The sequence below is a fragment of the Hirundo rustica genome, chromosome 3, assembly GCF_015227805.2.
Source record: "Hirundo rustica isolate bHirRus1 chromosome 3, bHirRus1.pri.v3, whole genome shotgun sequence".
NCBI classification, from domain to species: domain Eukaryota; kingdom Metazoa; phylum Chordata; class Aves; order Passeriformes; family Hirundinidae; genus Hirundo; species Hirundo rustica.
Window position 1 is genome coordinate 84853012 of NC_053452.1, and position 27267 is coordinate 84880278.

The following is a 27267-nucleotide window of genomic DNA, read 5'->3' on the forward strand; positions in this document are numbered from 1 at the left end:
ATGTGTGCCTGTGCAATTTGCTGCATCTACTTCTAATATAACACTAGTAGAAATCTTTTTTTATATACAGTAGACTTAAAAGGGCTTGAGTTTTGGTTAACTGTGGTGGTGTTTTTTTTTTTTTTTTTTTTTTTTTTTTTTTTTTTTTTTTTTTTTTTTTTTTTAATCAGAAATTCATGGTTCTGATCCAATAACTGATTCAAAACTTCCACTGATGTCAGTATGTGCTTTATGTGATCAATGGCTGTAAATTTAAGCATGCTAGCTTTACTTGATGGAGTTGCCATGATGCATTTCTCCTGATTGAAAAGACCACCATGACAGTAGATTTGATTTTCTATTCCAGTAGTTGAACACTCAGTCTACTCTAAATCATGCTCTTAAAAATATTGATCTACTCTTTTTCATTATTCCATGCTGTCATTTGTGACCTTTGGTGACATAAATGGTTCCAAGTGAGCAAAAGAAACAGCATGAAGATTTGTTAATTGCTCTTTCCACTTAAGACTGATAGAAATAAACACTTATAAAATAGCTTAGTTTGGATTCTAAGTTTGGAAGATACAGATTTCACTCTCAGTGTGCACATTTCCATGACTGTACCAGTCAGAATATTTTGGGCAGATTTTCCCTTAGGAAAACAGACAAACTCTTGGCTGATAGTACATGTAGCTATTGTGCATAAGGGACAGCAGAAGGAAAAGCTTTACTAAAAATAATCTGTCTTCCCATTTGTAACTGATACTACCTTAAATAATTATTAACATTGTGATCTGGTGACATCCCAGCACGTCTCAGAAGACTGAGTTCTTCTACAGCCACATAAACATCAGCAGCTCTCCATGCAGATCTAGCTAACAGTTTGAGCCAGATGGCTTTCTTGGCAATTAACTTTGGTTTCAGGCTTTTAAAGGATTTGAAATTGAGTATTATGTTTCTGATTAATAGAAAAGAAGTTTAAACAGGGATTAATAATTAGTCAACTTTGAAGAAGAATATTTATGGAATATAGCTAGCAAATGACAAAAAACCAGAACATTTTCCCCTAAGTGACAATGCTATGTACTGCTAGGCAGTGTGCAGTACAGTAGATCTTTATGTCTGTTGGAAGAGTCAAGCCTTGTTTGGTGCGCCCACTGAGTTTATCTGAACTGCTTTAGCTTTTGTCAAGGAGCAGGTTAAAGAATTCACCACAGTTTTTCTTCAGTTTCTAGGACAACAAGCTATTTCTTTGAGTTAGAGAATTAGTAAATTAAATTCAGAAACCTTTTTTAAACATTAGATGCAACTCATATTGCAATGAATATATTTTTTGTCTGAAAAATTCAATGGAAATAGAATTGATCTGGTGGGTTTTTTTGCTGTTGTTTGCTCTTGCAAATAGGATAGCTGCCTGAGTGTAGTCAGATGTACCTCACAAGTGCTGTTTCCCACCTGTAAGTGGAAGGGGTGCAGAAACAAATGGCCACAGCAAGGAAACGTATACCGTTTGTTAAGAGGTTTCCTCACTATGCCCCAATGTCCCTTACACACTTCAGTTCTACTGTTACCACTAAACACAGTCAGACTGACTTAAGTTTCAGAAGCAGTTGTATAAACTGGGGTGAATGTACTTTTGGGGACAACTGTGTTCTACTGCTGAATGTAACTATGACCCTAAATTTTCAGAAATTACTAAAGGTGTGTGTACCCTAAGGCAATGGGAAGGCAATATAAACAGTTCTGGTAAACTCGACGAGCTAACAAAATGGTCGGCATGGTTTTGCTTCAGATACTGCTTCACTAAAGGCAAATATTTACAACTTACATGTGTATATTTTTGTAGTTAAAGGCGCTCCTCGAAACTTAAGGATAACAGACGAAACGACTGATAGCTTCGTTGTTGGCTGGACTCCAGCTCCAGGAAATGTCCTACGGTACAGGCTTGTTTATAGGCCGCTTACTGGAGGAGAAAGGAGACAAGTGACTGTCTCAGCAAATGATAGGTCTACTACCCTGCAGAATTTAATCCAAGATACAAGATATGAAGTGTCTGTTGTTCCTGAGTATCAGTCTGGGCCTGGGAATCCATTGAATGGATATGCAAAAACTGATGAAGGTACATGATCAATGCTGTGAATGTAGTGAGCGTGAGAAAAACTCACTGCATATTGACATATTCATACTGAAAGGAGAATAGACCATATGTATTATCCTAGATGAAGAGAGAATTATAACATTGCCCAAGCCTAGCTGAGAGATAAGACAATAGAATTTATCAAAATGACAACATTTCATTTTAAAATACAGTGTCTTAAACATGATATGGGCAAGTATAGCAGTGCCTCTCACGCCTGGCGGGCGTGCAGGCTAGCTCAGTTCTGCACTGCTACTACGAGGTTCGGTCGGGGTTACTGGCAGGGCGAGTAACCTCCTCCCGGTGGGCTCTTGGTTCCCCACGCCAGCGAGTGGACCCGATGGAGTATGCGACTGCGGCGACAGAAAAAGAGTCGTCTCTCTTTAGGCAGGGTAGAAGGTAGTTTATTAAGGGGACTCCGGCAAGGAGCTCCACCTCAGACCACTGCTGCCCAGAGAGAGCAGAGATCAAAGCTTGACAGCCACTTATAAACGGGGGAGGGCTGACAACGGGTCAGCCAACCAGGGAACATGGGTGGTAACAGGGGTGTCAACTTCTGAACCATTAACAAATCACAGGAGGGTAGGAGGGGATTCCCCGGGCACCAGCCTACCACTCGACACCTCTCCTGGATCTTTCCGGAATCCAGGGAAGGGTCTCGAAGTGGCAGATAGGGCAACCATGAGGAGAGGAGGGGAACTGACAGGGACAGGTGCAGGGAAGGAATGACTGACAGAAAACGTCTGGTTATATACCTAACTCAAAAGGGGGAAAACCAATACAGAACACAGGGGTATACAGTGGACTAAACCATTACAAAAATAACTCAAAAAATCTTACAAAAATAACTTAATAAAACAACTCTCACACCAGTACAGGCAAGGTAACTCAGATGAAGAATCTTGTATATTTAATTAATTGTCCCCATGATTCTTCATATTGTCAATGACATAAATTATATACCTTATATACCTTTTTGAGCAAGGTCAGACTATGTTTGCTTTGTGCTGAATGTTTAGCAAGAAATTAAGGAAAGATTTAATTTTTTCAAGTTATCACTGTAGATTTAACATATGTGAAAATGCATGATCCTTTAACATGTATCATGCTTTATTAAACAAAACCCAGAGTACAGAAGTGTGACTGTCCTGATCATTGTTGAAGTTTCACTGACCCATGAAAGTTATCATCAAAAAGACTTCTTTAGGAAACCAAAACGTGTTAATTTCACATTTAATTTGTTACCTTTGACTTGATTCTGAAGACAGTGACTTCAACATGGATCTTTGCTGAATCTGAGCATATCTAGAGGTGCTAGTATGTATAAGTGCTCCAGGATTGAGCCTGCTTTAACAGGAAAAAGAAATAAGTAGACTTTATTGTGCATTTTTGCCTAAGGAGGGTAGGGATGGGATTGTACTGTCCTGATTACAGTAGAGGTACACCGTAGCAGTGTTGGTCCAGCCTATTATTTTTTACCATTATTTTTTAGCAGAAAATCCTATGTAGTGTTAACCTAAAAGATAAACCAAGAAATTAAGCTTGCTTCAACTTGTTTTCAATGTTTTTTAACATGTGCAGTCCGAGGAAATCCGAGGAATTTGAGAGTTTCTGATGCTACAACATCAACAATGAAGCTGTCTTGGGGTGCTGCTCCTGGCAAAGTGCAGCAGTACTTTATAACGTACACACCTGTTGCAGGAGGTGAAACTAAGGAAGTGACTGTGAGAGGTGACACTACCTCTAAAGTGCTGAAAGACTTGGATGAAGCCACTAGATATGCACTGACTGTGTCCGCCTTGTATGCCTCTGGAGCAGGAGATGCCCTTTCTGGAGAGGGAGAAACACTTGAAGGTAATTATTTATTGTGTCTGTTATTATTTATTCATTTTCAGACTGATGTTTATGGTGTTTTAAAGTGTCTTCCCAAGTTTACTGTGGAAGTAAATATCTAAATGAAAAATAGATATAAAGACACTTTACATGGACTTTCCAAATCTTCTGTCCTCAAAGAAAAAAAAAGTGGGTTAAATCACTGGTTGTGGAGGGGACTCTGTGTCTCTTGAAAAAGCTATTGCCAGAAGCACCAAGCACAACAGACTGTGCTTCCACACCAGCTTCCAGTATTGTGGAATTACAATTCCAGATTGTAAGATGTTGAGGGGCCACTTTTGCATCAGAGAAACAACATGTAGTCTTAGGTATATGGAGTCAAATCCTGCTTCTAACAAAGAACCTGCAGCTGAGCAGAAACAGAATGCTGGCAAAAGTGTAAGTCAGACCCAAAGGCTTTTTCATAAGGAGGAAAGGCTGTTCTTTCTCTGACATTGAGCAGATAGTTTCCCAGACCAATCCTCTGTGAGCATTCTCAATGTGATCTGTAGATTGTCAGAGGATAGGGAAAGCTGCCTCATAGGCCTTGAAAGGAAGCGTGACTCTGCTCTGTGCTGGCCAAGGATGCACTTCTGAAATCTGGCACTGCAGCTGTGTAGACACCACTCTTGAAAACAACTTATGGATGAATTATATGGAATTAAGACTTGTCCATCGATGCTAATCAAGTTACACACTTGATTCTCAGTTTCTCCACCAGTTCAACTTTTTTTTTTTTATGATGTAGGTTAGGAAGCAATCCAGAAAACCTATTTTAAATAGGAAAATGTAAAATAAAATAATTTTTAAATCAATTTCAATGATTCACCAGTGTGCTGAGTTCTTCCTACAAAAATGTAGGCATTTGAACACTGCCGTTTGTAGCATGGGCGCTCTATGATTCTTCTGTGATAGATGAAGAAAGGTAAATACTTCCAGTAGGTAGATAGTGCATCTGAGATCTCATTTTTCCTTCAAATGAGAATTTCTCTGTCACTGACTATACGAGGAGTAAGTGAGAGCTCTAGACACCAACTGCCTGCCTGTCCCACTGCCTGAGACTTGCTTATTCTGATGGATGTGGTTGTCAGAGAATCAGGCACCTTGCAATTCGGGCTGAAAGTTTCCTGACTTCCTTGCTTTCACTACCCATGCAAGGTCCAAAATGCTCCTTTTGTAGGAGAAGAGAGCCTCTCCCCTGCTCAGAACATTGCTAAGATCCAGGAAAATGAGATCAGGTATCAATAGTCTGCCCATACCCTCCAGAAAAGCCAGAGATAATTGGGATGTAATGAACTTCCGTGTTGGTGGTGGTGCTGCTACTTCTTGGTCTAACATTTTTTGGAGGGAAGGAGGAGGGTGAAAATGTAGATTTTGTGCTGTGTGAGAGTTTGAATTCACCTTTACACTCCAGCAGGTTCACAATACTGCAGAATGTATTGAGCAAGAACATGAGCCACTGTCCATCCATGAATACAAATTTCACCCTCAGAACAAAAACAGACGGGATCCCAAGTAGGCACAGGAAGCTGATAGCCTTGCTTTCTCCTCTGTGCTATCAGCGCATAGAGGAATGCTTCAGTCTTCCTTTGCAAATCTTGAGAGGCCTGTCTCACTGTTAAACAGACTGAATGGTTCACTTCCTTAGGGTCATACCTCAAATTTTAGTAAAGGTTTGACCAAGTTATCTGTTTACATTTGGTGGAAACATTTTCATTGAATATATTTGCAGTAAACTTTGGAGAGCTCCTTTATTAACATGGAGTTGTGGAGACATCAAGTGTGTTTCAAATTCATAAAGTAAGCTTAGCTTTTTAACCAATCATAAAACTTGAGCAAAAGAGAAGTCTTCTGGGGCATTGCCTGAGCTTCAGTTAAAACACATCCTAGAGCAGTGAATATAAAAGACAAAAAGACAAAATCATCAGGAAAACAATTCAGTCTCAGGTACAGATTCTCTTGTCCTTTCAGTGCTCCCAGCCCTATGTCACCCTTGAGGGCTCTGATTCTTATTTGGACTTTCTGCATCGCTATATTGCTAATAAGAAGAAAAACATTCTTGACACTGGTTAAAGAGCCAAATAATTTGAAAGAATATTTGTCTTTATCTTAGGAATGGGCTTACATGTAACCAGATGAAGTTTAAAATGGGTGTTGGACTTAAAAGGTCACAGAAGCATTTCTGTAAGAAATTTTGGTCTAAGTAACCGAATGAAAACATTACATTAAAAATTCAGTGACAGATTTTTTCTTGGGATAAATATGAATAAAGGAGCATCACATCACCCAACTGAATGACTTTTTATTCAGTTCTTCAGCTGGGAGGAAACCAAATTAAAAATTGCTTACCTTTTGACATGTATAGCTTTATGATTCAAGTGTAAATTCTTTGAAGATTCAGCTAGATTTAAATATTCTATCAGGGTGCTCTTCAGAAAACATTACTCTTCATATTAAAGCTGTCTCTTAAATTTTCTTGGTTAGATAAAATGTTAGTAAGAGCACTTTAGAGATGTCAGTCCTCACTGGGTGATCAAAGGGAAAGAACAGAATACAAATTTCTTTTTGCATGACAGCAAAGACCTAATTCATGATATTTCCTCATGGAATATCTACTGTGTATTCCAGTAATCAGCATATCTGCAGTTTCATGGTGCTATAAAAGTACTTGAATTAGGCCAGGACTCTTTGAACACAGTCGCAGATATTTTAAAAGACTCTCTGACTAACAGTATGAAAGGTTTTCAGAATATTTGTTGCAGCATATAAGATGGTATTTCACTACATGGCCCTATCTTATCATAGTGAAGGATAAAATAAAACCTTTAAAGAAACCCAGACAATTATGAATGAAAGGGTTGCAATTTTGGAACTGAAAGGTAACATTCAAATTTCAAAGCTCAGTATAGAAGTTTACATGAAAAGAAATGTCACGCTGGCTGTGAAGCTAAAATAAATATGGTTGGACCAGGATGAAAAGGTACACGGGTCAGTGAAGTGAATACTTGACTAATGAGTAGCTGAAATAACTTGTCTGACTGAGGCTGGAAAAAGGACAGGTCTTAACTTCTGGAGAAATAAACTTATCAACAGTAATGACAAAAAAGCTGTGAAAGGAAGCATAAGAAAGTGTTTAGTATTTCAGTTAGTTTTTCCATGAGCCATGGTGTCTGAGAAACAAAATAATGTGGTGTGTGTTTTTCAGTGCCAACAACCCAGAAAGACTGAGCACTTAAGTATTTTTCTGTATCAGGAATCCCTGTGGGGCTTACTTGATGTCTTCACCATATGAATTCTCACCAAACCTATTCAGTCAGTGATGCCATGGTTGCTCATCATATCAGGAGCTAGGCTTGAGATTGCCTTTCAAACTGGGATGGTTGCTAGTTCATGGAATTGTTATCTAGCCTAAGAGGAATCAGTTTGGGTGTAGAGAACATTTCAGCACTAATAGGAAAGTGAGAAAAGAGGAGCTGGATACAATATCTTTTCCAACTATCTTATACTCAAGTGTCAGGAAATGAAAAATCCAAACTCTCAGATGTTTATGGAATTTTACTGAATCACTAAATGGTCTCCTGTGGTTATGGATGTAGGTTAACATTCTTCCTGCTTTCAGTAATGATTTATTTTGTTCTGCATGCAGTAGTAGAACTCATATGGGCAGTTACTCTCAGAGAAGAGTATCCTTCAGCAGAGAGGAAAAAACTGAGACATTTTTTAGGCTGCTCTAACCGGATCTGCATGGACATGGCTGCCCAGGCATTCATTGAAGGCCCTTCAGTTATGTATTTTATCTCCAAAATATTTTGGAGCAGTTACTATTTGCCCCCTGTTCCTCTGCATTGCTCTGTATGGTAGTTTTGCAGTGTTTTGAAGTGGCTTGTTTGTTTCAGGATTCACGGGAAAATCAATCCACAGAAACCCAGAAACCATTATGTGTATTTGATATAATTTACCATCTGGGTAATCTCAGTTTCTCCTTGTGTTTTTCTTTTTGCTAAGCACATGATTGCTCTTATTGCTTCTCTGCATAAAACAGAGAGGGCAAATATTCCCCCAAGTAACTGTAGATACTCTCTTTTATAAACTGTTTGTGTAGCTCTCTGGTCCAGCCCAAAGATAAACACATGCCAGAGGATCAGCATTTTATGACCTGTTCACAGACAACACAGTGTAGAGAGCTTAGCAAATGAGTAATCAGAAAATGACTCATTTCTGAGAGTGCTGTTCCATTACCAGGTAATTGTTATTCAGAGAGAATGGATTTATTTCTGGGTGCTTTTGGAGAAGGAAAAGGGAAATAATCTATTTGCCCCTTTGTTGAAGGAGTATGCTTTTCTTCTTCGGTAATCCAGATTTTAGGAAACTTACAGCGTGCTCATCTTTTATATGACCTCTTTCAGTCAATGGCTGATTTTTTCTGCAGTTGTGAAGTACCATCCAGAGGTGAAAATTCTGGAGCTTTATATTTCATACTGCTTTAAACATAACTACATGTGCAAAATATGTGCTGTAGAAAGCTCTCCACTTTTATTCTCTCACTTTCAAAAGTGCATGGCAATCCATCACTGGGCAGCTTTGGTTGGAGCGCATCTATAAAGGTGCCATGGAAAAATTTTCCTCAGACATACTTTTTTGGCTATGATTCCCCTCAGCTCACACAAAGTTGTTGAAACTGCTAAAGTAAATTAAATCACTGAAGGCTGCCATTTGCCTTGGGGTGGAACAAGACTTGTGACAGCTGGGGGAACTAAACAAATTTGCACTGATGGTTATATTTGATGTCGCGCAATTCAGACTGAAGAACAAGCAAGAAACACCCATGGAATGTCTTAGAGGAAAGTCTTTCTCTTATCTCCAAACAATCCAAACAAACCATTTAGCTTTCAGTATTTCTTGGAATCATATGATCTTTACCCAAGCCTTCATACACCAGAAATAAAATACAATGAGAAACATGGTGAAGGCAGTGAGTCTAAATGCAGAAGACGCTGAGCAGTTTGTGAGAGCTACTGTTTTTCTAATCTGTTTTTTAATAAGAGAAGTGGCTTTAAGTCTGGCAAGAATTTGATTTTCTGCCCAAATGCATGCTGTCAGATGAAAAGAACATACTGTACATCAGCTGCTAAAGAGATTAACTTTCATAATTTGCATTTGTTTTAAAGAGTAACAAATTCATTGCTGGATTAAGCAATCAATACAGAAATGCTTAATTCTAATAAATGTCTGAAAATCTTGAAAGCTGAAGATATGATTTATGTGTCCTTTTGCTGGCAGCTATATGGTTTTCAGAAAAGTTTTAAGAATATTTGAGTAACTGATTGTAATCAGGGAAGTCATTACACCTTTAAATACGAATTTCAGAGAAATTTTGAAAAAAGGCTGTTGTGGGTTTTTTGTTGTTTGTTTGTTTGTTTGTTTGTTTGTTTTCCTCCAGAAAAATATTCAGTGATCAGGTTTCCATCTTGCTTGCACTGAGAAATTTCCAAGTATTTCCACTTATATCAATGAAGATCTTAGGTTAGGCACACTGTTGATACAAAAGGACAAAGTTCTTTGGCATACATGAGGTTGCTGGTCTCCAGTAGCAGACCTGTCAGCCCATTTTGTTTCTTATCTTTGTGTTTTTTAGAATAAGCAAAAAGAGGCATATATTCAGGAGAGTATAAATAAATTTGAGAGATAATTATGTCATTGTGACTTCTGCTTTAGAAAGAGAATCTTTGTTTTAGTGATGTAGGGCCCAAATCTTCTATCCTGTTTGAGGAATAGCTATTTGAGTTGTGAGAATTAGGCTGTACTCAAGCAATATGTAAAAAAAGTTGCCATGACTTGGTAATTTTCAGTTTGAAGTGATTTTCTGTTGTATAGGTTTCTTATAGTTTAGGTTTGGAGATTTTGGAGGCAGACTCTTTTTTGGTCAGAAAATGAATACCAGTTCTCTGGTAAATGAATTATTCTTTTTTGCTGTTTCTGTAGCAGCATAAGAATGCTTTAGAAATGAATGACCTCCTACAAGCAGAATAGTACAAATTCAAGTGACATTTTCTTACAATGAGGTTTTTAGCATATCATGGGGACTTTACGTAATGGTCAGATGGCGTATTTCTGCTTCCATCCTGACAGAAACAAGGACTCAGTGTCCTTGGGAGATTTAATGCTGTATCATGCATTTTTAAAATGACACATTCCAAGATTTTTGAGTGTGACCTTTGAAAGTGACTTGATAATCCGAGGAAAATTATCTTAGCTTTATATAGGAAATGAAACATGTATCAGAAAAAAACCCAAAACAACAACGGGGAAGGTTATGTGAATAATAAAAAGATATTTCTACATAATGTTAACTGAATAATCTTTGGAAAAGACAGATAGAATATTAAAGGGACTGAATGTGAACACCTGTTGGCATTATCTAGATCAGGGACTAAGGAGTGGTCTGGCTAAAGTTCCTCTGTTTTGGGTTAGAACTCTCCCGGATGGCATCTTCTTGCCTTTCTGCAGAAGAGGAGAAATCTGCCCTAATGGGGTCAAGTGAGGATACCTCTGTGTAGTAAGTCTTTGGATTTCCCCTGCAACATGGCCACATACCCTGTCTACTTGCCTGAGGGCTGGTCGCTAGCCGCTTGTACGGAGGGATATCAGCCCACCCAAGTGACTGCTTCTTCCAGTGCTGAGGAGGGTTTGACCATTAGAGTAACACTGAAGGGATCCTGCTATCATCTCTTTTGATGCATGCACTTGAATCCTTGGCTGTGGCAATCTAGCCTGCTGACACAATGGGGTGCTCCTTATTTTGCCCATGGTAAACAAGGCAGGACTCAGGCCAGAACATTTTGGTCTATGCCTCTGCAAGTGAAGGCTTATTCAGTTGGTTCTGACATTTTAGGATACTGGTTTACAGAAGTCCTATATTTAACTTAAATGAAACATGGCTCTGCACAAAATTTACAACTGCAGATTGATTTTGGAACTTCTTTTTAAAAAACACATACAGACAGTTTAGACTTTGGGTCCAAATTTCATGAAAAAATCCCACTGAGATCAGCTGGAGTTGTGTAAATGTCTCTGAGGGGAAAGGCCATTTGAATAAGGACATTTGATTTTTATGAATGTCAACATTTTAATTTTAGCTGATTCAGTCTTGTCTTCAATAACAACAGTGATTGCTGGAGAGCTACGGGAAATAAGCCAAGTGGACAGAGAGAAACTGCTTTAATATCATATTGTGTCTCTGGCACACTACAATGGAAAAACTTAATATGGAAACTGGACATTTCAGAAGTTCAGAACAGAGTATAAAGGCACCTGACTGGAAGTTACCAAGTGGATTTTTGAAAGTGTGTCTGCTCTAAGCAATGGTAGAGATGTACAGGGACTGTAGGCATTGAAAAGTACTCTGAGCTAAAAACTGCCAAAGTGAATCTGACAGCCTGAAGCTGGTGCCTGACTTGCTTTCCCAGGCAAGGGTTTGACCTGTCCATGCAAGCACTTTGTTTTCCTGCGTATGTACTCACCACGGCTTACAGCTGTGCTTACACCAGCTGGTTTGGTGCTTCAGAACATCACAGGACCTCATGTGTGTTGGGAAATAATTTAAAAAAACAATTCCATCCTTGTTTGCTGATGTTTTGGGGGCTGTAGGAAGTGATGAACATACATTAGCTTCCATTTCCAGTCAAGAAAAAGCAGGAGTCTTTTGCTAGCCAGCCAGCACTTTTCTTTCTTACGATATGCGTTGCCTCTCCATGCTCCTTAACCATCCTGTTTAAACAAGCAGGCAAGAAGTGGATGTTCAACAAGCATCTCTGAACACATGGACCAAAGGAAAAAAAAAATTCCGGTGTTACAGTTGTAGATTTTTGTGTGTATGAAATATTAACAAGTTACCCAGCTATTTTGTTTTAATCCAAGGGATGAATATTTCATAGGTCTCGTTGTATGTTTGTTAGCGACCATGCTATACCAGTGTTATCATGGAGCATAAATGTGTTTTTTGACTTTGAGTGTAGCAGCTTTGATAATATTCATGGAATCCTAACAGTTTAAGACTTACAGTTGGACTGTATGTTAAACATAGCTGTTCTCCTAATAATGGATTTAAAAAACCTTCTCTGGGAGAACAAGTGAAACAAAACAAAACAAAACAAACAAAAAAAACAAACAAAAAAACCCACAAACAAACAAAACAAAACCCACCACAAAACCGAAACAACAACAACAAGAAGCTGTGAGTGAACTTCCACCTCACACGTGAGGTGCAGATCAAGTTAGTGTGTAATGTTAAAGAAATGTTCTCAGTTGCAATGTAACATATAAAAAGTCTAATTTCCCTTAGTAGGTAAGTTGTCTTGTCAGCAGTTTCCAACTATTTGAAGTAAAAATTTTCCATTTAGTTCTAGTGGTTTGGTAGAAATCCCAGTTTCTTTTCCCTCTTTTACCTTGCCTTATAAAAAAGACATTTAGTTCCAAAGAATGTTTCTTTCAGAACCAACATATTACAGTAACTGCTGTTCATTATAATCTATTCCAAACAAATTATTTTCCTCTGTTATTTAATGACCTCAATAATGACTTAATCAATAAGGGTTTTAAATAAGAAGTTATTTTTGCAGTATATCCAACATATATCACTAACTGTAGTATCCAAGAGTAGACTTGCAAAAAATTGTGCTGTGGTAGCAGATACTTGAATACTGAAATCATGTTGTGGCAGAGCCATGTTTTAAAGTAGCCAAAATAAAGAGCCTTGTATATTTATATTACATTAAAATATGGAAAGAAAGGTTTTTATTGTGAGACATCTGTGCATTCTATCAAGTTAGGTTTTCCATATTTTTTCCATTTGGATTGCCTTAATTTTTTTTTTTTTTTTTTTTTTTTTTAATTGTATGAAAAAGCCAAGATTTGAGACTAGGAGCTTAAGAGCAGACAGAAAAATTGGTGTAATTTACTTTTGAAGGCAAATCTTTTTTTCAGGCTTCCAGGAAAATTGGTATTTGGAGTCAAGGTTCTGCCCTGTCTTTCATTTAAGGCAGTCACTGAATTTGGTGAGACTTCATGAAGCATGAGCTGAATTGGGCCCTTTCACTATAACTTTTTCAGTATGTGCAATCACTGTTGTGAAATGATAAGTGAACTTGCCAAACCCTCTGTATCTTAATCCTTTTTTGAAAGAAAGATGCCATATATTGTGGTAATTTATATTGTGAGGCTAAAAATCAGTTTAAAGGGTATAATTTTAAGAACTGATGCAGGATAGAAAAAGAACTGTCTCCAGAAAAACGTGATGGAATGTGTCTAAGATTGAATTAAAACCAGAACCACCCCACAACAAATGTTCTGTTAGCTCTATTTAAGAGTCATCTTCATGATTGTTATGGTACTCTCTGATTCTGTATTCTGTGTAGCTGGTGAATCTTTGATAGGTTGACATTAATTTCTCTTCATCATTAAGCCAAGTGAGATTAGTTGGCTCACTTTTAAAGAACTTGCACTGGCAATGAGATGTTTCTAAACCAAAACTTTCTACAGATACTCTTTTCTGCTCAAGTGGGATTGTGTTTGGAAATGTTGCAGATTTTGGTGGAAGTAAAAGACAAATGAATATGAAAAGTGAAAACTCAGTATATGACTTTGAGCAACTTGTTGCTCAGCCTAAAACTGCTTCAGGTTTCTGAATGTAGTGAGGTCTGTTCTTGCGATGAAACTAAGTAGTGGAAATTGGATAAGTATTGAATTCCTCTGTGTTCAAAGAATTTTGATTCTGGTCCTGTGGCTGCCGTGGATTAGTATAAGGATATATTTTTATCAGTGAGGGTAAAACTTAACTGTGATGCCATGAGGCCACCTCAAGTGTGTAAGTCCTCTTGCTAAGCAAGAGTGTCTCAGGAATGTCCTGTACAGTGAGAAATCCCGTAGAGAATACACACCGAAGAACTGAGTACTTTTTTGTCTCACTTCTTTTTGTGGATCTGGTTTCATAGAGCCCTTCTGCAGATTTTGCTACAGTGAGGCTGTTGCACTAAATCGACCAGTCAATGCTCCTTTCCTGACACCAAAAGCACTCCATTGCAACACGAAAATTGAACATATGTTATAAATGTACATTAAACATTAAACAAAGGCGCTCCTTTCACTGCACCGCTTTAGACCAATGAGCTGCACTTTTAAGCAGAGGAATTACCCTCGTGTGTTAGGTGAGACTTGCATATCCATCTGACAACTGGATTTCACAGACTAATGAGCTGCTTCCTTTGTTCTAAGCTGGCTGAAACAAACTACAGTGAGGAAAGAGGTACAGGTCTTATGAATGGAAAAATGGATAGTGTGTTCTAAATTAGTATGAGATGATGTAAACACACTGCAAATTAGTTGTGAACATAAAATGAAATAGCTGATCTGGTAAGTGGGACTCTGGAAGATACTAGTACTAATAAATAACAAAATAAAGTTGTCAGAGAAAGGACTCTGACTGATTAGAGGCCTAGGCAATCACCAACCATATGAAGTTCAATAAGGGAAAGTGCCAGATTCTGCACCTGGGATGGGCAACTCTGGGTGTCTGGATAGAGTAGGGAATGAGAGTCTGGAAAGCAATGCCATGGAAAGGGACCTGGCGGTCCTGATTGATGGCAAGTTAAATATGAGAGGGAAGACAGGAGAAAACACTGATCTCTTTTCTGTGGTGACCAGTGACAGGGCCAAGGTAATGGCCTGAAGTTGTGTCAGGGGAGGTTTAGGTTGGATATTAGAAAAAGGTTCTTCATCCAGAGGGTGGCTGGGCACTGGTACAGCTTTCCAGGGAAGTGGTCACAGCACCAAGCCTGACAGATTTCAAGAAGTATGTGGACAATGATGTGATGTGACTCCTGGGGATGGTGCTGTGCAGGGTTGGGTAGCTGGTAATCCTTCTGGGTCTGTTCCAACTCAACAGATTGATTCTGTGATTCTCTGAAAAGTCTCCATTATTTAACCCTAGGAAAAAAAGTTATTCACATAACAATGAAAATGAATGAATGAAATAAAATCTTTTTTTTTTGAGAGTTAAAATTTACCTAAGTGAGCTGCACCACATTTAAGCACTGGCTTCATTCCACATCTTTGAATACTGCCATTTTTATTTTGCATATTCTAAAGCATGACTGCTAGGTGTCTTATATGGTAAGGGTAGGATCATTCATTGCCTAAAGTTAACTTTAAGTGTTTTGTGGAAACCTTCATATATTTTCTCTTGGGGCTACCATCATATATTATTGAAAATTATATTGAAGGGAAAAGTTTGGTTTAGCTCTTAAAATCATCTGACTTTTACATTTGTGCCTTACTAGCTTTTGCTATTTGTGTTTAAGAGAGAATTTGTTGTTTTCTTTCTTGCAGAACGTGGTTCACCACGTAATTTGGTTACCACAGACATAACTGACACTACAGTTGGGTTATCATGGACACCAGCTCCAGGAACAGTTAACTATTACAGGATAGTATGGAAATCACTTTATGATGATACCATGGGAGAGAAGAGAGTCCCTGGAAATACAGTGGATGCTGTGATAGAAAGCTTGGAGCCAGAGACTAAATACAGGATTTCAGTATATGCAGCCTACAGCAGCGGAGAAGGAGACCCAGTAGAAGGAGAGGCTTTTACTGATGGTGAGTGTAGTACATTACCACCATTTGTAACATTCTGGTTTTGATGAAATTATGATTTTTTAAAGAAAATGGACCTTATTTTTATTTTTTTGGTTGTTTTGTTGTTTTGTTTGTTTTTTAATGAAGTTTCCCCAAACCAAAATGCCACCTTAACTCAGCCAATTCTGACATTTTGTTGGACCATTTAAGAACCCACAAAACCTCGTCTATGTCATATAGGTTTGGATTCAGCAAGAATTACTTCCAAGATATGATTTTTGTCTGCATATTACTCTGAATTCAGCCTCCTATAGGTTCAGTATGACTGCTAAAGATCAGGTGAAGGAAATATGGATAGAACAAGGAGGAAATATGGGGTAAATTCCCACAGAATCAGTTTCTGTGTCTCAGTTTCCTTTCCAAGTTTTTGCCCTTCCAATCTTCACAGTCCTCAAACTAAGGCTCACTGGGTGATTTTGATGTTTGTTATTTACCTTTCTGGGGCTCTTTTTCTTACTTGCCAAACTTTATGTTATATTTGTCAAAGCAGGCTCAAGCCTCTCCTACAGTGTAGGCAAAGTGAAAAACAACCACAGAGACCAAGGATGGCTTGTTTCTTTATAGCAAGAACTGGCAAGTAAAGGAGTCAGAATGAATGAAGGGATGTCCTGGATAAGGCCTAACATTTCTGTTGTTTGTCTAAAGGGGCCATGTGAAGACAAAGACTGAGGGAGGGCTCTGAGGAAGCGTCATGTGTGTTTACGTGGTCTTGTGTTCTGTCCTAAGCATCTGTTTTGACTACTGTTGGAGACAGGCTGCTGAACTATGCTAACCTTTGTCCTTGACCCAGTGCAGTTCTTAAAGTTTTGCAAGAGTAGTGATTGCTGCTGTTAGTAAGAGCTGACTCCCCAGAGTCAAAGCAGATTGCTGTCCCACAGCTTCCTTCTTTGTTCAAGCACAGCAACACTAGCTGTTCTAGCTTTTCCAGGTTAGATAGGCAGCCTAACCATTTCATTTGTTCTGTGCTGACTGAGGGAACTTGCCATTAGTCTTATAAGTATGCCCCAGATCTGGGGCTAAGAGCCTGAAACAAATATTGTATCTTTCTGGTATACACACAATTAGAAATTGTCAATTCCTAGGAACTACAAAGCCTACCTTACTGTGTGATGAAATACCGACCGATTCCACCATGCCAAGTAGGCTCAGCTTTGCCAAAAGCTAGATGGCTTATTTTGGCTGACAGCCAGCATTGCATACCTGTCAGTTCACTTGGGATTATTTATACCATTTGTACAGTCTGGAAAATAGCTCTTAGAAGCTGAATGCTGCAATTTGTTGAGAAAATGCTTTATTAGTTCATGGGCTTATTTCAGCACTTATGCTACGTTGTGATGAGTGATTTTCCAAGCATTTGGAAAGTCACTCACCTCTATTTGAAGGACAGTTTGCATGGGGTTCAACAGCCAGCTGTTTAGGTATTCAACAGTACCTTATCAGATCCGTAAAGTCAAAACTTAGACTATCTGAACTCTATAGGACATTGTGTTCATGGAAATCAACAACTTTATGATTTATCACTTTCATTTGAGAGTGCTGAATCCATTATTTAATGGATTACTAAAAAGCATGACTAAATAAAACTCCCAATTTTGCTGTGTCATCACGTGATTTATACTTCCCCTTTTTTTTGTCTCCGTGGCAAAAACCACGCTTCTGTTTGTTTAGTCCATTACAAGTGAAAAATAGTTAACAATGGCTGGTGAGATTCCCCTGTGTCTTCCCTACAATGAAATACTGGCATTTTTAAAAGGGCAAATTTATTTTTTAATACAACAGATCTAATTTTGTAGTCATGCATTTGAATATAACTGCATATGATAAAGTAAAAATTTATCCATATTTTTACACTGAAAAGTGTCACCAAATGCCAGGACTGTGACAGTAGACAACGAGACAGAAAATACAATGAGAGTTACATGGCAGCCTCCACCTGGGAAAGTCTTGTCTTACCGTGTGAACTACAGACCACGCAGCGGAGGGAGACAAATGTCTGGAAGAGTAAATGCTCCTGCTACCAGCATAGTGTTAAAGCGACTTAAGCCCCGAACTACGTATGACATAACTGTTGTTCCAATTTATGATTTTGGACACGGGAAATCAAGAAAAGGAGAAGGGACAACAGGTATGTACCAAAAGGTTGTACAGGGTTTCATAATACCAGTTTTGTGCTTGAAATTAATAACCAGGAAACATAGAAAACCATGGTGGAGTCTGCCGAGATCACGAATTGACAGGCAAATTGAAAAAAATGTTACGAGTTGAGAAGAGAGTTTGATTTTTTTGAAATTTCATTGTGGCCTAGCCTGAGCACAGCTTTTTGCTGTTGATACTGAAAGGTGTAAATATGGTGTAAAAACTGTTTGAAAATACTAGAATTGTTTTGAAATGCTGTCATCAGAAGTTCAAACAAGTTGTTCTGTGAAGAAGACAGACTACTTAATCAAGTGTTGTCAGCCATTGCACAATTTACCTTTTACTTGTGGGTATTGGTTAAATAGCTGCCCAGCACCCTGTTATTTAGGTTTGTCTTCTCTGGTCATTATATCTTCTGTGGAAAAACAAAGGTACTAAAAAAGGGGAGCAGATGATTTTGAAGATTCATCTGTGAAAGTCTGACTTCATGGTCTTTTGGACAAGCTGTCTTCTCCCTCAGAAACTGAAACTCTAAAACATTTATTACGTCTCAGTGAAGGCATTTTTGTGGTAAAACCCATTTTCTACCCTACCTTTAAGTATGAATGTGATGCTGGTCTTACATTTCCTTACATGTAAGGAAATGTTCTCTAGATGTTCAGATCAATCAGATTTAGTGTCAGTTTTCTGCTTCCATAGATGGAAATCTATTACCAAAAGAGAATTTTTTTTCAAGATGTTTCTGCCTGTGTGCCACTAGTGCCATTCACTGAGGTACTCTGTAAATAAATCAAGCTGTTCTCTGTTTTCTGAATATATGTTATATTGAATGACAGGAAGTAAGATAAAGGTATCCTAACAATGGAGATATCAGCACCTCAGATGCTGAAGAAAGGTTTCTTCCTAACCTAAAATGTGGTTGATATAAAAGAATCACAAAAACTTAATCAGCTCTTGACTAATACCTAGTTTTTAATGCTGAAAATTATACTGAGATAAATTTTACATCATCCAGCTGCTTTTGATTTTTGAACTCTTCATCTTGATACAGTTATGCCTCTGCTTTCAGTCTAAATAACTGTGGTGGTAAACACTCTTTGGAAACAAGTGAGGCCTGAGCCATCTTTTTAGTTGAAGCTACCATGATAATTCAGGGAGTATGATAAGAGATGAGACAGATATTCTGTACTTTTCCTTGTGAGTGGAAGTGTATCTACTGTTTCTCAGCAAAAGTCACAATATGAGGACATCTATGATCTTTTGGCTATAGCTAGACAATTGCATAGGCACAGGGACAAAGGAAACTCTTTTTTTTCCTCTCTTTTTCGTGCCAAAGCTATAGTGGTAACTTTTTGTTTACTCTAATTCCCATTTTTTTGGAACTTTGAGGTTACACTGCTTCCGTGACTACACTTTTGAGTTACACACAAGCAAAAGTTGCACAAAATGCAGAAGATAGAAACAGCTTGTTAACCATTCTGTCTGTGAGTGGGCAGCTGTAAGTCTTCTGAGGAAGTTGCTCTTGACCTAAAAACCTCAAGCTGTTTAGCTGGCACTCCTCAGAAGAATTGCTCTTTGATACACTGCCACACCTTTGGTCAGTGAAGTTGGTTTAGCTGCCAGGCAGTTTATCCCTTAACACATTGACTGCAGAGGGAGTCTTAACAATAGACTTAGCCCATATTCCTATTGGTTAGATAGCTAAAGTTAGGTGACAGGAATCTCATCTTTCATCTCTTGATACTTGTCTTTGTGCTTAAAGAAAGGAACAAAGAGTTTAGGACTGTCGCTAATACTAGATTTGCACACACACACACACACACCACACACACACACGCACACACATATATATGTGTGTGTGTGTGTGTATATATATATATATATATATATATATATATACACACACACACACACACACATACATACTTAAAAGCATACTTGTTGATTTTTTGCATTGTGCAGACCTAATGTAACTCTTTTATTTCCCACCCTTTCAGCCTCTCCCTTTAAGCCACCTCGAAATCTGAGAACTTCTGATTCAACTATGTCAAGTTTCCGAGTTACCTGGGAGCCAGCCCCAGGGAGAGTGAAGGGGTACAAAGTAACTTTCCACCCTACTGAAGATGATGGGAGTCTTGGAGAATTAATAGTGGGGCCATATGACAGCACAGTGGTACTGGAGGAGCTTAGGTATGGATATTCCCTCATGTTGGTTTTTGTTTTGTTTTGTTTCCTTTAAATAATTTTAGTCTAGGGTTTTGTTTAATCATGATCTGGTATCGAAATGCCTGGCAAAATCTACTGTAAGTTAAACAAGTAATTTTGTCAATTAGCTATGAAAATCTTGTTATGCCATTTCTGAAAGGTACCTGGCAGGTATCTTTCTAAGATCACCTATTTACATCACTTGTTGTGTTCTCACAGGAACCGAAGGAGGCAAAAATACAGGCTGGAGTTGTATTCTGTATTTTACATATGAGGAAGATAATGGAATACTGAAGGATATTTGGGATTTCTAAAGCTTCCTCTCAAAAGTTTCTTGTCTCATGCTCAAAAGATGCTTAGTTTAGCTCTTGATTCATTTTCTCAGAGGTTTGGATTTTTAAAGCAGGCTTCACACCAAATCAAAATCCGTTAGGCAAGTATAATAAATATGATTAAAACAGAATCATTAAGTCAGAGAATCATGCAGTCATAGAATGGTTTGAATTGAAAGGGACCTTAAAATCACCTAGTTCCAACCTCATAGCCGTGGGCACCTTCCAGTAGATCAGGTTGCTCAAAGCCCCAACCAACCTGGCCTTGATGCCCTGGGATGGGATACTCACAACTTGTCTGGGTAACCTGTTCAAATGTCACACCACCCTCCCAGTAAAGAGCTTCTTCCTAACATATGATCTAAATCTACTCTCATCACTACATGCCCCTGTCAGAAGTGCCTCTCCAGCTTTCTTTAGCCTCTCTTTAAGTGCTGGAAGCCTACCATAAGGCCACCCCAGACCCTTCTCTTCTCTAGGCTGAACAACCCCAACTCTTAGCCTATCTTCAGCGGATAAGTACCCCAGCCCTCTGATCATCTTTTTGATCTTCCTCTGGACTCATTACAAGAGGTCCAAGCCCTTTTTATATTAGTGGCTCCAGAGCTGGATGCTGTACTGCAGATGGGGTCTCACATGACTCTCACAAACACCTCCCTTGACCTGCTGGTCACTTCTTAGGATGCAACCCAGGCATCACTCTCAGTCCCTGCATTTGCCCTCTGTGACCTTCCAGCAGTGTGGCTGGAGCACTTTTCAGTGAAAACGGAGGCAGAAATATAATATAATTCAGTACCTCAGCCTTCTCTGTATACTGGGTAACCAGATATCCTGTTTCCTTCTGGAGGGGCCCATTTTTTCCCTAGTCGTCCTTTTCTCATTGATGTACCATAGGAACTTTTCTTGTTGCCCCTGATGTCCCTGACCTGATTTAATTCTGTCAGGGCTTTAGCTTTCCTGGCCTGATCTCTGGCTGACTGGACAATGTCTCTTCACAGAATTAAATAACTTGAATGAGGAAGGCTATATTTTTAAGTATAGAGTGTAGAATCAGCTTTTAAATTGTTGAAACATCAATGTCTTTTGGAAGAGCCAGTATTTGGGCTTTGTGTTTTAGCACATTGTTTTCCATGAGGTATTTTTTTCCTGTGAGAATTAAGTGAAGTGTTTAGCATTTAACAAGCCAACTGACTTTAGTTAAAGTACAGCTCTTTGACTATTTCAGGGCAGGAACTACCTATAAGGTAAATGTTTTTGGGATGTTTGATGGAGGAGAGAGCAACCCTCTGGTTGGACAAGAGATGACCACCCTTTCAGATACTACTACGGAGCCATTTTTATCTAGAGGTAAACATGAGTGAATTGAAGAAAAGGAAGTCTTGTATTTTGGATAAAAATATGATCAAAAATTACTACATTTCCTTTCTGGTTTTCTAATGCACATACATAATTGTTTACAGGATTCATGATACTCCCTTCCCTGATGACATAAATCCTGGTCTGAAATTACCACAAAGGATGCCCCAGTTCTAGTCCTCTGCACCCTTCAGATCATCTTGCAAAGATGATAATGCAGGCAACCTGTGTTCTGCTGATTATTCAAAGCCATCTGTGTTGCATTTTCAAGCAGCCCACATCTGTGTTAAATCACATAAGGTCAAATTCTTGAACAGAGATCATGGCTCATCTACAGGGGTCTTCACAGGAGTAGAACAAGGAATTTTAAGCAGATTGTTGGCCCTTTGCTTGTCCTTACATAGTGATTTTTCCTTTTAAGACTAAGATGATATAATGAACAAAGATCTGAAGATCTGATAGTTGGGAATGTCCTAGTGTTAAAGTATATTATTTAAGCTTATATTCAATATTGTTTAGTCATTGTTTAGTCTTTCGGGTTTTTTTCTATAGTAGAAGGAGACCTTTTCATAAAGGCAACTGCAGAGTGCTCTCCAGTGCTCTTTGGGAGTTTCTCATTGTGTAGTTAGTAAACCTTTCTTTCAAGGTTTCTGTGAATGTTATGATATCATCTCCCTTTGGTGTGGTTAATAGGCCTCTGCATGTTAATATTTGTGCTCATCATACTCTTAATTATACCACCTGAAGAAAGTTCCAGGGCTCAGTCCTTCATGGAAAGCATAGGAAAAGCAGGTCTGCTTCTGAATAGCCAAGTATACATGAATAAGTAAAGCCTTTTTTTTCTCTGCCATTTCAATGCTTGCATAACCATCAGAGAGAATTTGGTGAGGAGAAAGATCCTAACTACATAGTCCTTTCAGAGTTAAATAAAGAAAAAAAGGCTCCTGACAGCTGACTATATTATTTTTGTTAGCCCACACTGGGGCTGTTTAAAAAATACTCATCTTGTATATAACTTTATTGAAACATTTCTAGTATATTCTTAATTAATTGGTATTCCCCCTCTGTCTAATACTAGAGGGTGAAACTGAAAAAAAAACACCCTAAAACAAGTTATCAGTGACATTAGACTAAGGCTTTAATAAATCTGGGAACAAAAATTGCACCAAGAGTGGTTTGTTATTTTTCATTATAACAGGTCTCATTTCTATCTTCAGTGTTATACTTTCTAAGCTAATTAGTTTTATTAATGCATGGATTTGAGTCATGGTTAATGTGAAAAATTAATTTATATCTTGAACTCCAAATGAAATAGTAAATAATTTATTAATGGGGGGAAAAAATCACCCTAGATCTGGCACATTTACCAGAATTTTCCGTGTGGGGGACTATAGTATGTTGGAAGAAACATAAAAGTCAAAATAGATTAACTTTTATATTGTACATAAAGTTAACTTTAACTTCCATATCAAAGTTATGCATGCAATTTTTTGAACTAACATGGTTTGACTTAAACCCTAGTCCCAACTGATTTTGTTGTCCTGACTAAAGACTAGATCTATATTTTCTGTGCAGAAGAGGATCATGCTTTTAACCCCCAGGTACATGGAATAGTTATATCCATGAGTCTACAATGTTGGATCAATTCTGTGGAACATATATGAAATCACAATATCTTTCAACTGTGATGAGTGTGGATGATTTTTCTCAATGGGATTTCTTCCACATAAAGACCAGAAGCTCTGATGGCAAGAAGCCAGAAAATTTGCAGCTGGTAACAAAATCTACAGGAAAAAAGAGAGAAAGGAATTTTTTTTTTTTTTTTTTTTTTGAAATGGATGTGGATAAAATTATTGTATCTTTCTGTTTTGTATAAATATTTTGTGATTTTCCCTGTGATGAAAACAATATGGTGTATATTTTATTTTGTAATTTGTAAACTGAAGATATCTGAAATAACTTCCTACCTTTTTGGAACACTGCAGCTTTATATGAATGTTTGTTCTTGTTCCCTCTGTATCTCTTGACCTGTGTTTATACTTGTGTGTCTTCTCTGGATCATGCTCTTTCTTTTCTGTACATGCAAACTTCTATACCACAAGTATTATTATGTCTTTTTCCCCTGAAAATTGAGGAATGCTATTTTTTTGAAAGTGATTGTAATATATGCTGTTAATCTCACTGTTACATGGTTGAAAATTAATCAGTAGTTTAGCTGTATGTGACAGACTAAAATACCATAAAGATGCATAATCTAATGGTGCTTACTGCTATATCAGTGGTTCATTTATTAGTCTTGTACAAAACTTCTGAAATCAAGCTATCAGCCATCTTTAAAGACCAAAACAGACAATGATATGACAATAGAGAACACTGGCCTTGACATTTGCAAAGGCTTATTTTTAAAAGGAAACATACATGAAAGAATTTAGACAGCTTTTGCCATGGAACCACTGACTAGTGTGAATAATGCTCTCAAATAGGTCATACTTGACGGAGTGCCAGTGAATAAAACTAGAGCTATTTTGGAAGCTAACTCATGACATATGTCATCTAAAAGGATGGGGAAAGAAAGCCATCATGCTAAGGCTATATTTTTCTGGTTGACACGGCAGGTTTAGAATGCAGAACCAGAGCAGAAGCTGATATTGTGCTGCTGGTGGATGGCTCATGGAGTATTGGGCGGCCAAATTTTAAAACCATCAGGAACTTCATTGCCCGTATTGTTGAAGTTTTTGATATTGGTCCTGACAAAGTACAGATTGGTAAGTTCTCATTTGTGGGAGGGAAAACAGAGCATAACTTCTACAGAGACGCATAATAACTGAGTAAATGATGGCTTTTTTTCCCAGGTCTTGCACAGTATAGTGGTGATCCCAGGACAGAATGGAATCTCAATGCTTACCGAACCAAACAGTCTTTGCTAGAAGCTGTAGCCAATTTACCATACAAAGGAGGGAATACTCTAACAGGTATGTCAAAGTGTCAGGATTTTACTTGAGCTGCAGTGAAAATGATTCTAGTAGCTGACCCTGATATTATTCAGTGAACTCAAATGTGTCCATGATGAAAGGGACTTAGCAGTTCAGCTCAATATGGTTGGAAAAGAGCAGGTCCGGCACAGGCTTATAAACTCAGGAGAAATGTATTAGAAGAGATTTTGGGTGATGAAGAACTTGTGTTGCTGTTAAGCCTATAAGAGGAAGGAAGGTCAGTTCCATGTGAGGGTTGGGATGAAGACAACAAGGAACCAGAAGGAAGGGTGGTGGAAGTTGGGAGGGTGATGCACAACAGGTAGGAGAGCACTGAATAGTATCAGTTGCTGAGAATTCTAAATGATGGGCTACAACTAGAGTCAAAATGCTTCTAGAAGGAAATAAACTGTGGAACTGTCTTGTCAGAGTGAAGTCACTAGGATGCACTGATTTCTTTTACCGTGACTACTATATGAAAATAGTTTACAGTGATGGTTACTTCCTTTGTGTCATGCTAGGAATGGCCTTGGATTTCATCTTAAGAAACAACTTCAAACCAGTTGCTGGCTTAAGGCCCAGAGCTCGCAAAATTGGTGTTCTCATCACTGATGGCAAATCACAAGATGATGTAGTCACCCCTTCAAGAAAACTCAAAGATGAGGGAGTGGAACTGTATGCAATTGGTAAGTAATCTATCAAGAGATGGCTTACAGCAACCCCCTCCTGCTCATCTGCTAAACGTGCAGAGAAGTGTCCATATACCTAGGTACATAAAAGGATATTCAAAGAATGTGTTTAGGGACTTAATTGCACGTTATTGTGCTTCATAGCCATAATTTTAAACAGGTTTTGCTTTCTTCTTCTCTTGTAAGGTATTAAAAATGCAGATGAAAATGAATTGAAGCAGATTGCAACGGATCCAGATGACATCCATGCTTACAATGTTGCAGATTTCTCCTTCCTGGCTAACATTGTTGATAATGTAACCACGAATCTCTGTAACAGTGTGAAAGGTCCAGGTACATCACATTTTCAGTCTCTTTCGTTCTTTGCCCATTTACGTGCTTGCACTGCTAATTCCTTTTTATTACTTATTGGGGACACTGTGTTAGCCATGGGCTGTTTTTTCAGCTGCTGGTGTGAGGAAGTTGTGGTGACCACCTGGACTACCCTGCAGGGGTTCTTCTTTTCCTTCCATCAGTGACTATGTTATAACTAACACAGCATGACATTGCTGGATGTGCCTTTTTCTCCCTGGAATTGTGAAGTAGCTTTCTTAGTGTGTCAGCTTTTTATTCATTGTGGGATGTTTTTTGATGATACTCATCCAATGAGGAAAATTTTAGCAGCCCTGCTGTTTTCAAGTATTAATGTCTCTCAACCCAAAGCTGAGCATGGTTAAACAGTAATGTTAGCTGGGTGGTTCTTCAGTGAAACACTGGTGTTGAAGGTGGAATAGGAATTACAAGGGAACTGGTTTAGTCCTGAGTGTGTTAAGGTGAGCTATTTCTTCATGCAGTTGTAAGAATTCCTGATAAAAAAGAAATAGTAGCAACTATACAAAGTGGTTTTTTTTCTCTTCTGATAAGATAAATTAATATCTTTGTAATCTGCTTTCCTCTTGCAGGTGATTTGCCACCTCCTTCAAATTTAGTTATTTCAGAAGTAACACCTCGTTCTTTCAGACTGAGATGGAACCCACCTCCCGAGAGTGTTGATAGATACAGAGTTGAATATTATCCTACCTCTGGAGGTAGCCCTAAACAGGTTAGTATTGTATGTTCATCTTTGACGTTGTCCATTATGATCTTGGACTTCCACATCATTGTAATATCATTCTGAATTGGTGCTGAGTAACATATAACAGTAACTTAAAAATACTCCTAATGTCAAGAATATCATGCTTTGGTAAATGATACACAAAATTACAAAAAATAGGAGCATATATATTACTTCGATTGTTTTAATATCATGAATCCAGAAGTAAAATATATTTCTTATAAAGCGTTGTCTTCTATTTCTAGTAACTCCTTTGTTTTCATATTCCATTGTCATTTACTAGTTGAAATATGTCTGTACCAGAAGTTGGCTGCCTATACTCATGGGTAGGACCCCTGTCCTTTTAACTCATTTTCTTCTTTGTAGAAAACAAGACAGTAGGGGATACAGGTTTTAAGAAGTGCTAAGATTAACACTATATGACTCCAGTGTGGTTTATTGCACAGGATCAAACTTGTGGTTATTACTTCCCTACACAGAGAGCCAGTTGCTGGCAACTCTTGGCTCTAGGAAATCTGAATTGCTCATTACTCTCTTTAACCGAATGGAATAGTATTAGGAAAATGAAGTATTTAGGAGAGTGTAGTTAGGTGCCTCTCCTACCTAGATCTGAACTTCCCATCTCTGATTGTGGCTTTTAAATCTTAACTCATACTTGGCTCATGGAGAGTTCAAGATCTGGCCTTTGATTAAAGTTTGAGCTGTTGTTCCAGTGCACACCGACTTTACAGTTTGACTGCTTCCTGGTATTTCTGTTCTGCAAGGTATTGCTAATGCCTTGTGCTGTAACCATCTAGATTATCTT

At 38.2% G+C, this 27267-nt stretch overlaps 1 protein-coding gene across 6 annotated transcripts in view; it reads left to right on the forward strand.

Moving 5' to 3' along the window:
* The window catches only part of COL12A1 (collagen type XII alpha 1 chain), a 101846-nt gene that overhangs the window by 19435 nt on the left and 55144 nt on the right, over window positions 1-27267 (forward strand). For 4 of the 6 annotated variants that reach the window (XM_040058098.2, XM_040058097.2, XM_040058099.1 and 1 more), the window contains 11 exons: window positions 1826-2098; window positions 3698-3970; window positions 15371-15640; window positions 17538-17804; window positions 19813-20005; window positions 21578-21699; window positions 24324-24473; window positions 24561-24680; window positions 25202-25366; window positions 25556-25702; window positions 26311-26450. In XM_040058098.2, coding sequence (XP_039914032.1) covers window positions 1826-2098; window positions 3698-3970; window positions 15371-15640; window positions 17538-17804; window positions 19813-20005; window positions 21578-21699; window positions 24324-24473; window positions 24561-24680; window positions 25202-25366; window positions 25556-25702; window positions 26311-26450 — 2120 coding nt within the window. The remainder of the gene's footprint in view (window positions 1-1825; window positions 2099-3697; window positions 3971-15370; window positions 15641-17537; window positions 17805-19812; window positions 20006-21577; window positions 21700-24323; window positions 24474-24560; window positions 24681-25201; window positions 25367-25555; window positions 25703-26310; window positions 26451-27267) is intronic. The other 2 variants (XM_058419659.1, XM_058419660.1) reach the window with 2 other exon arrangements.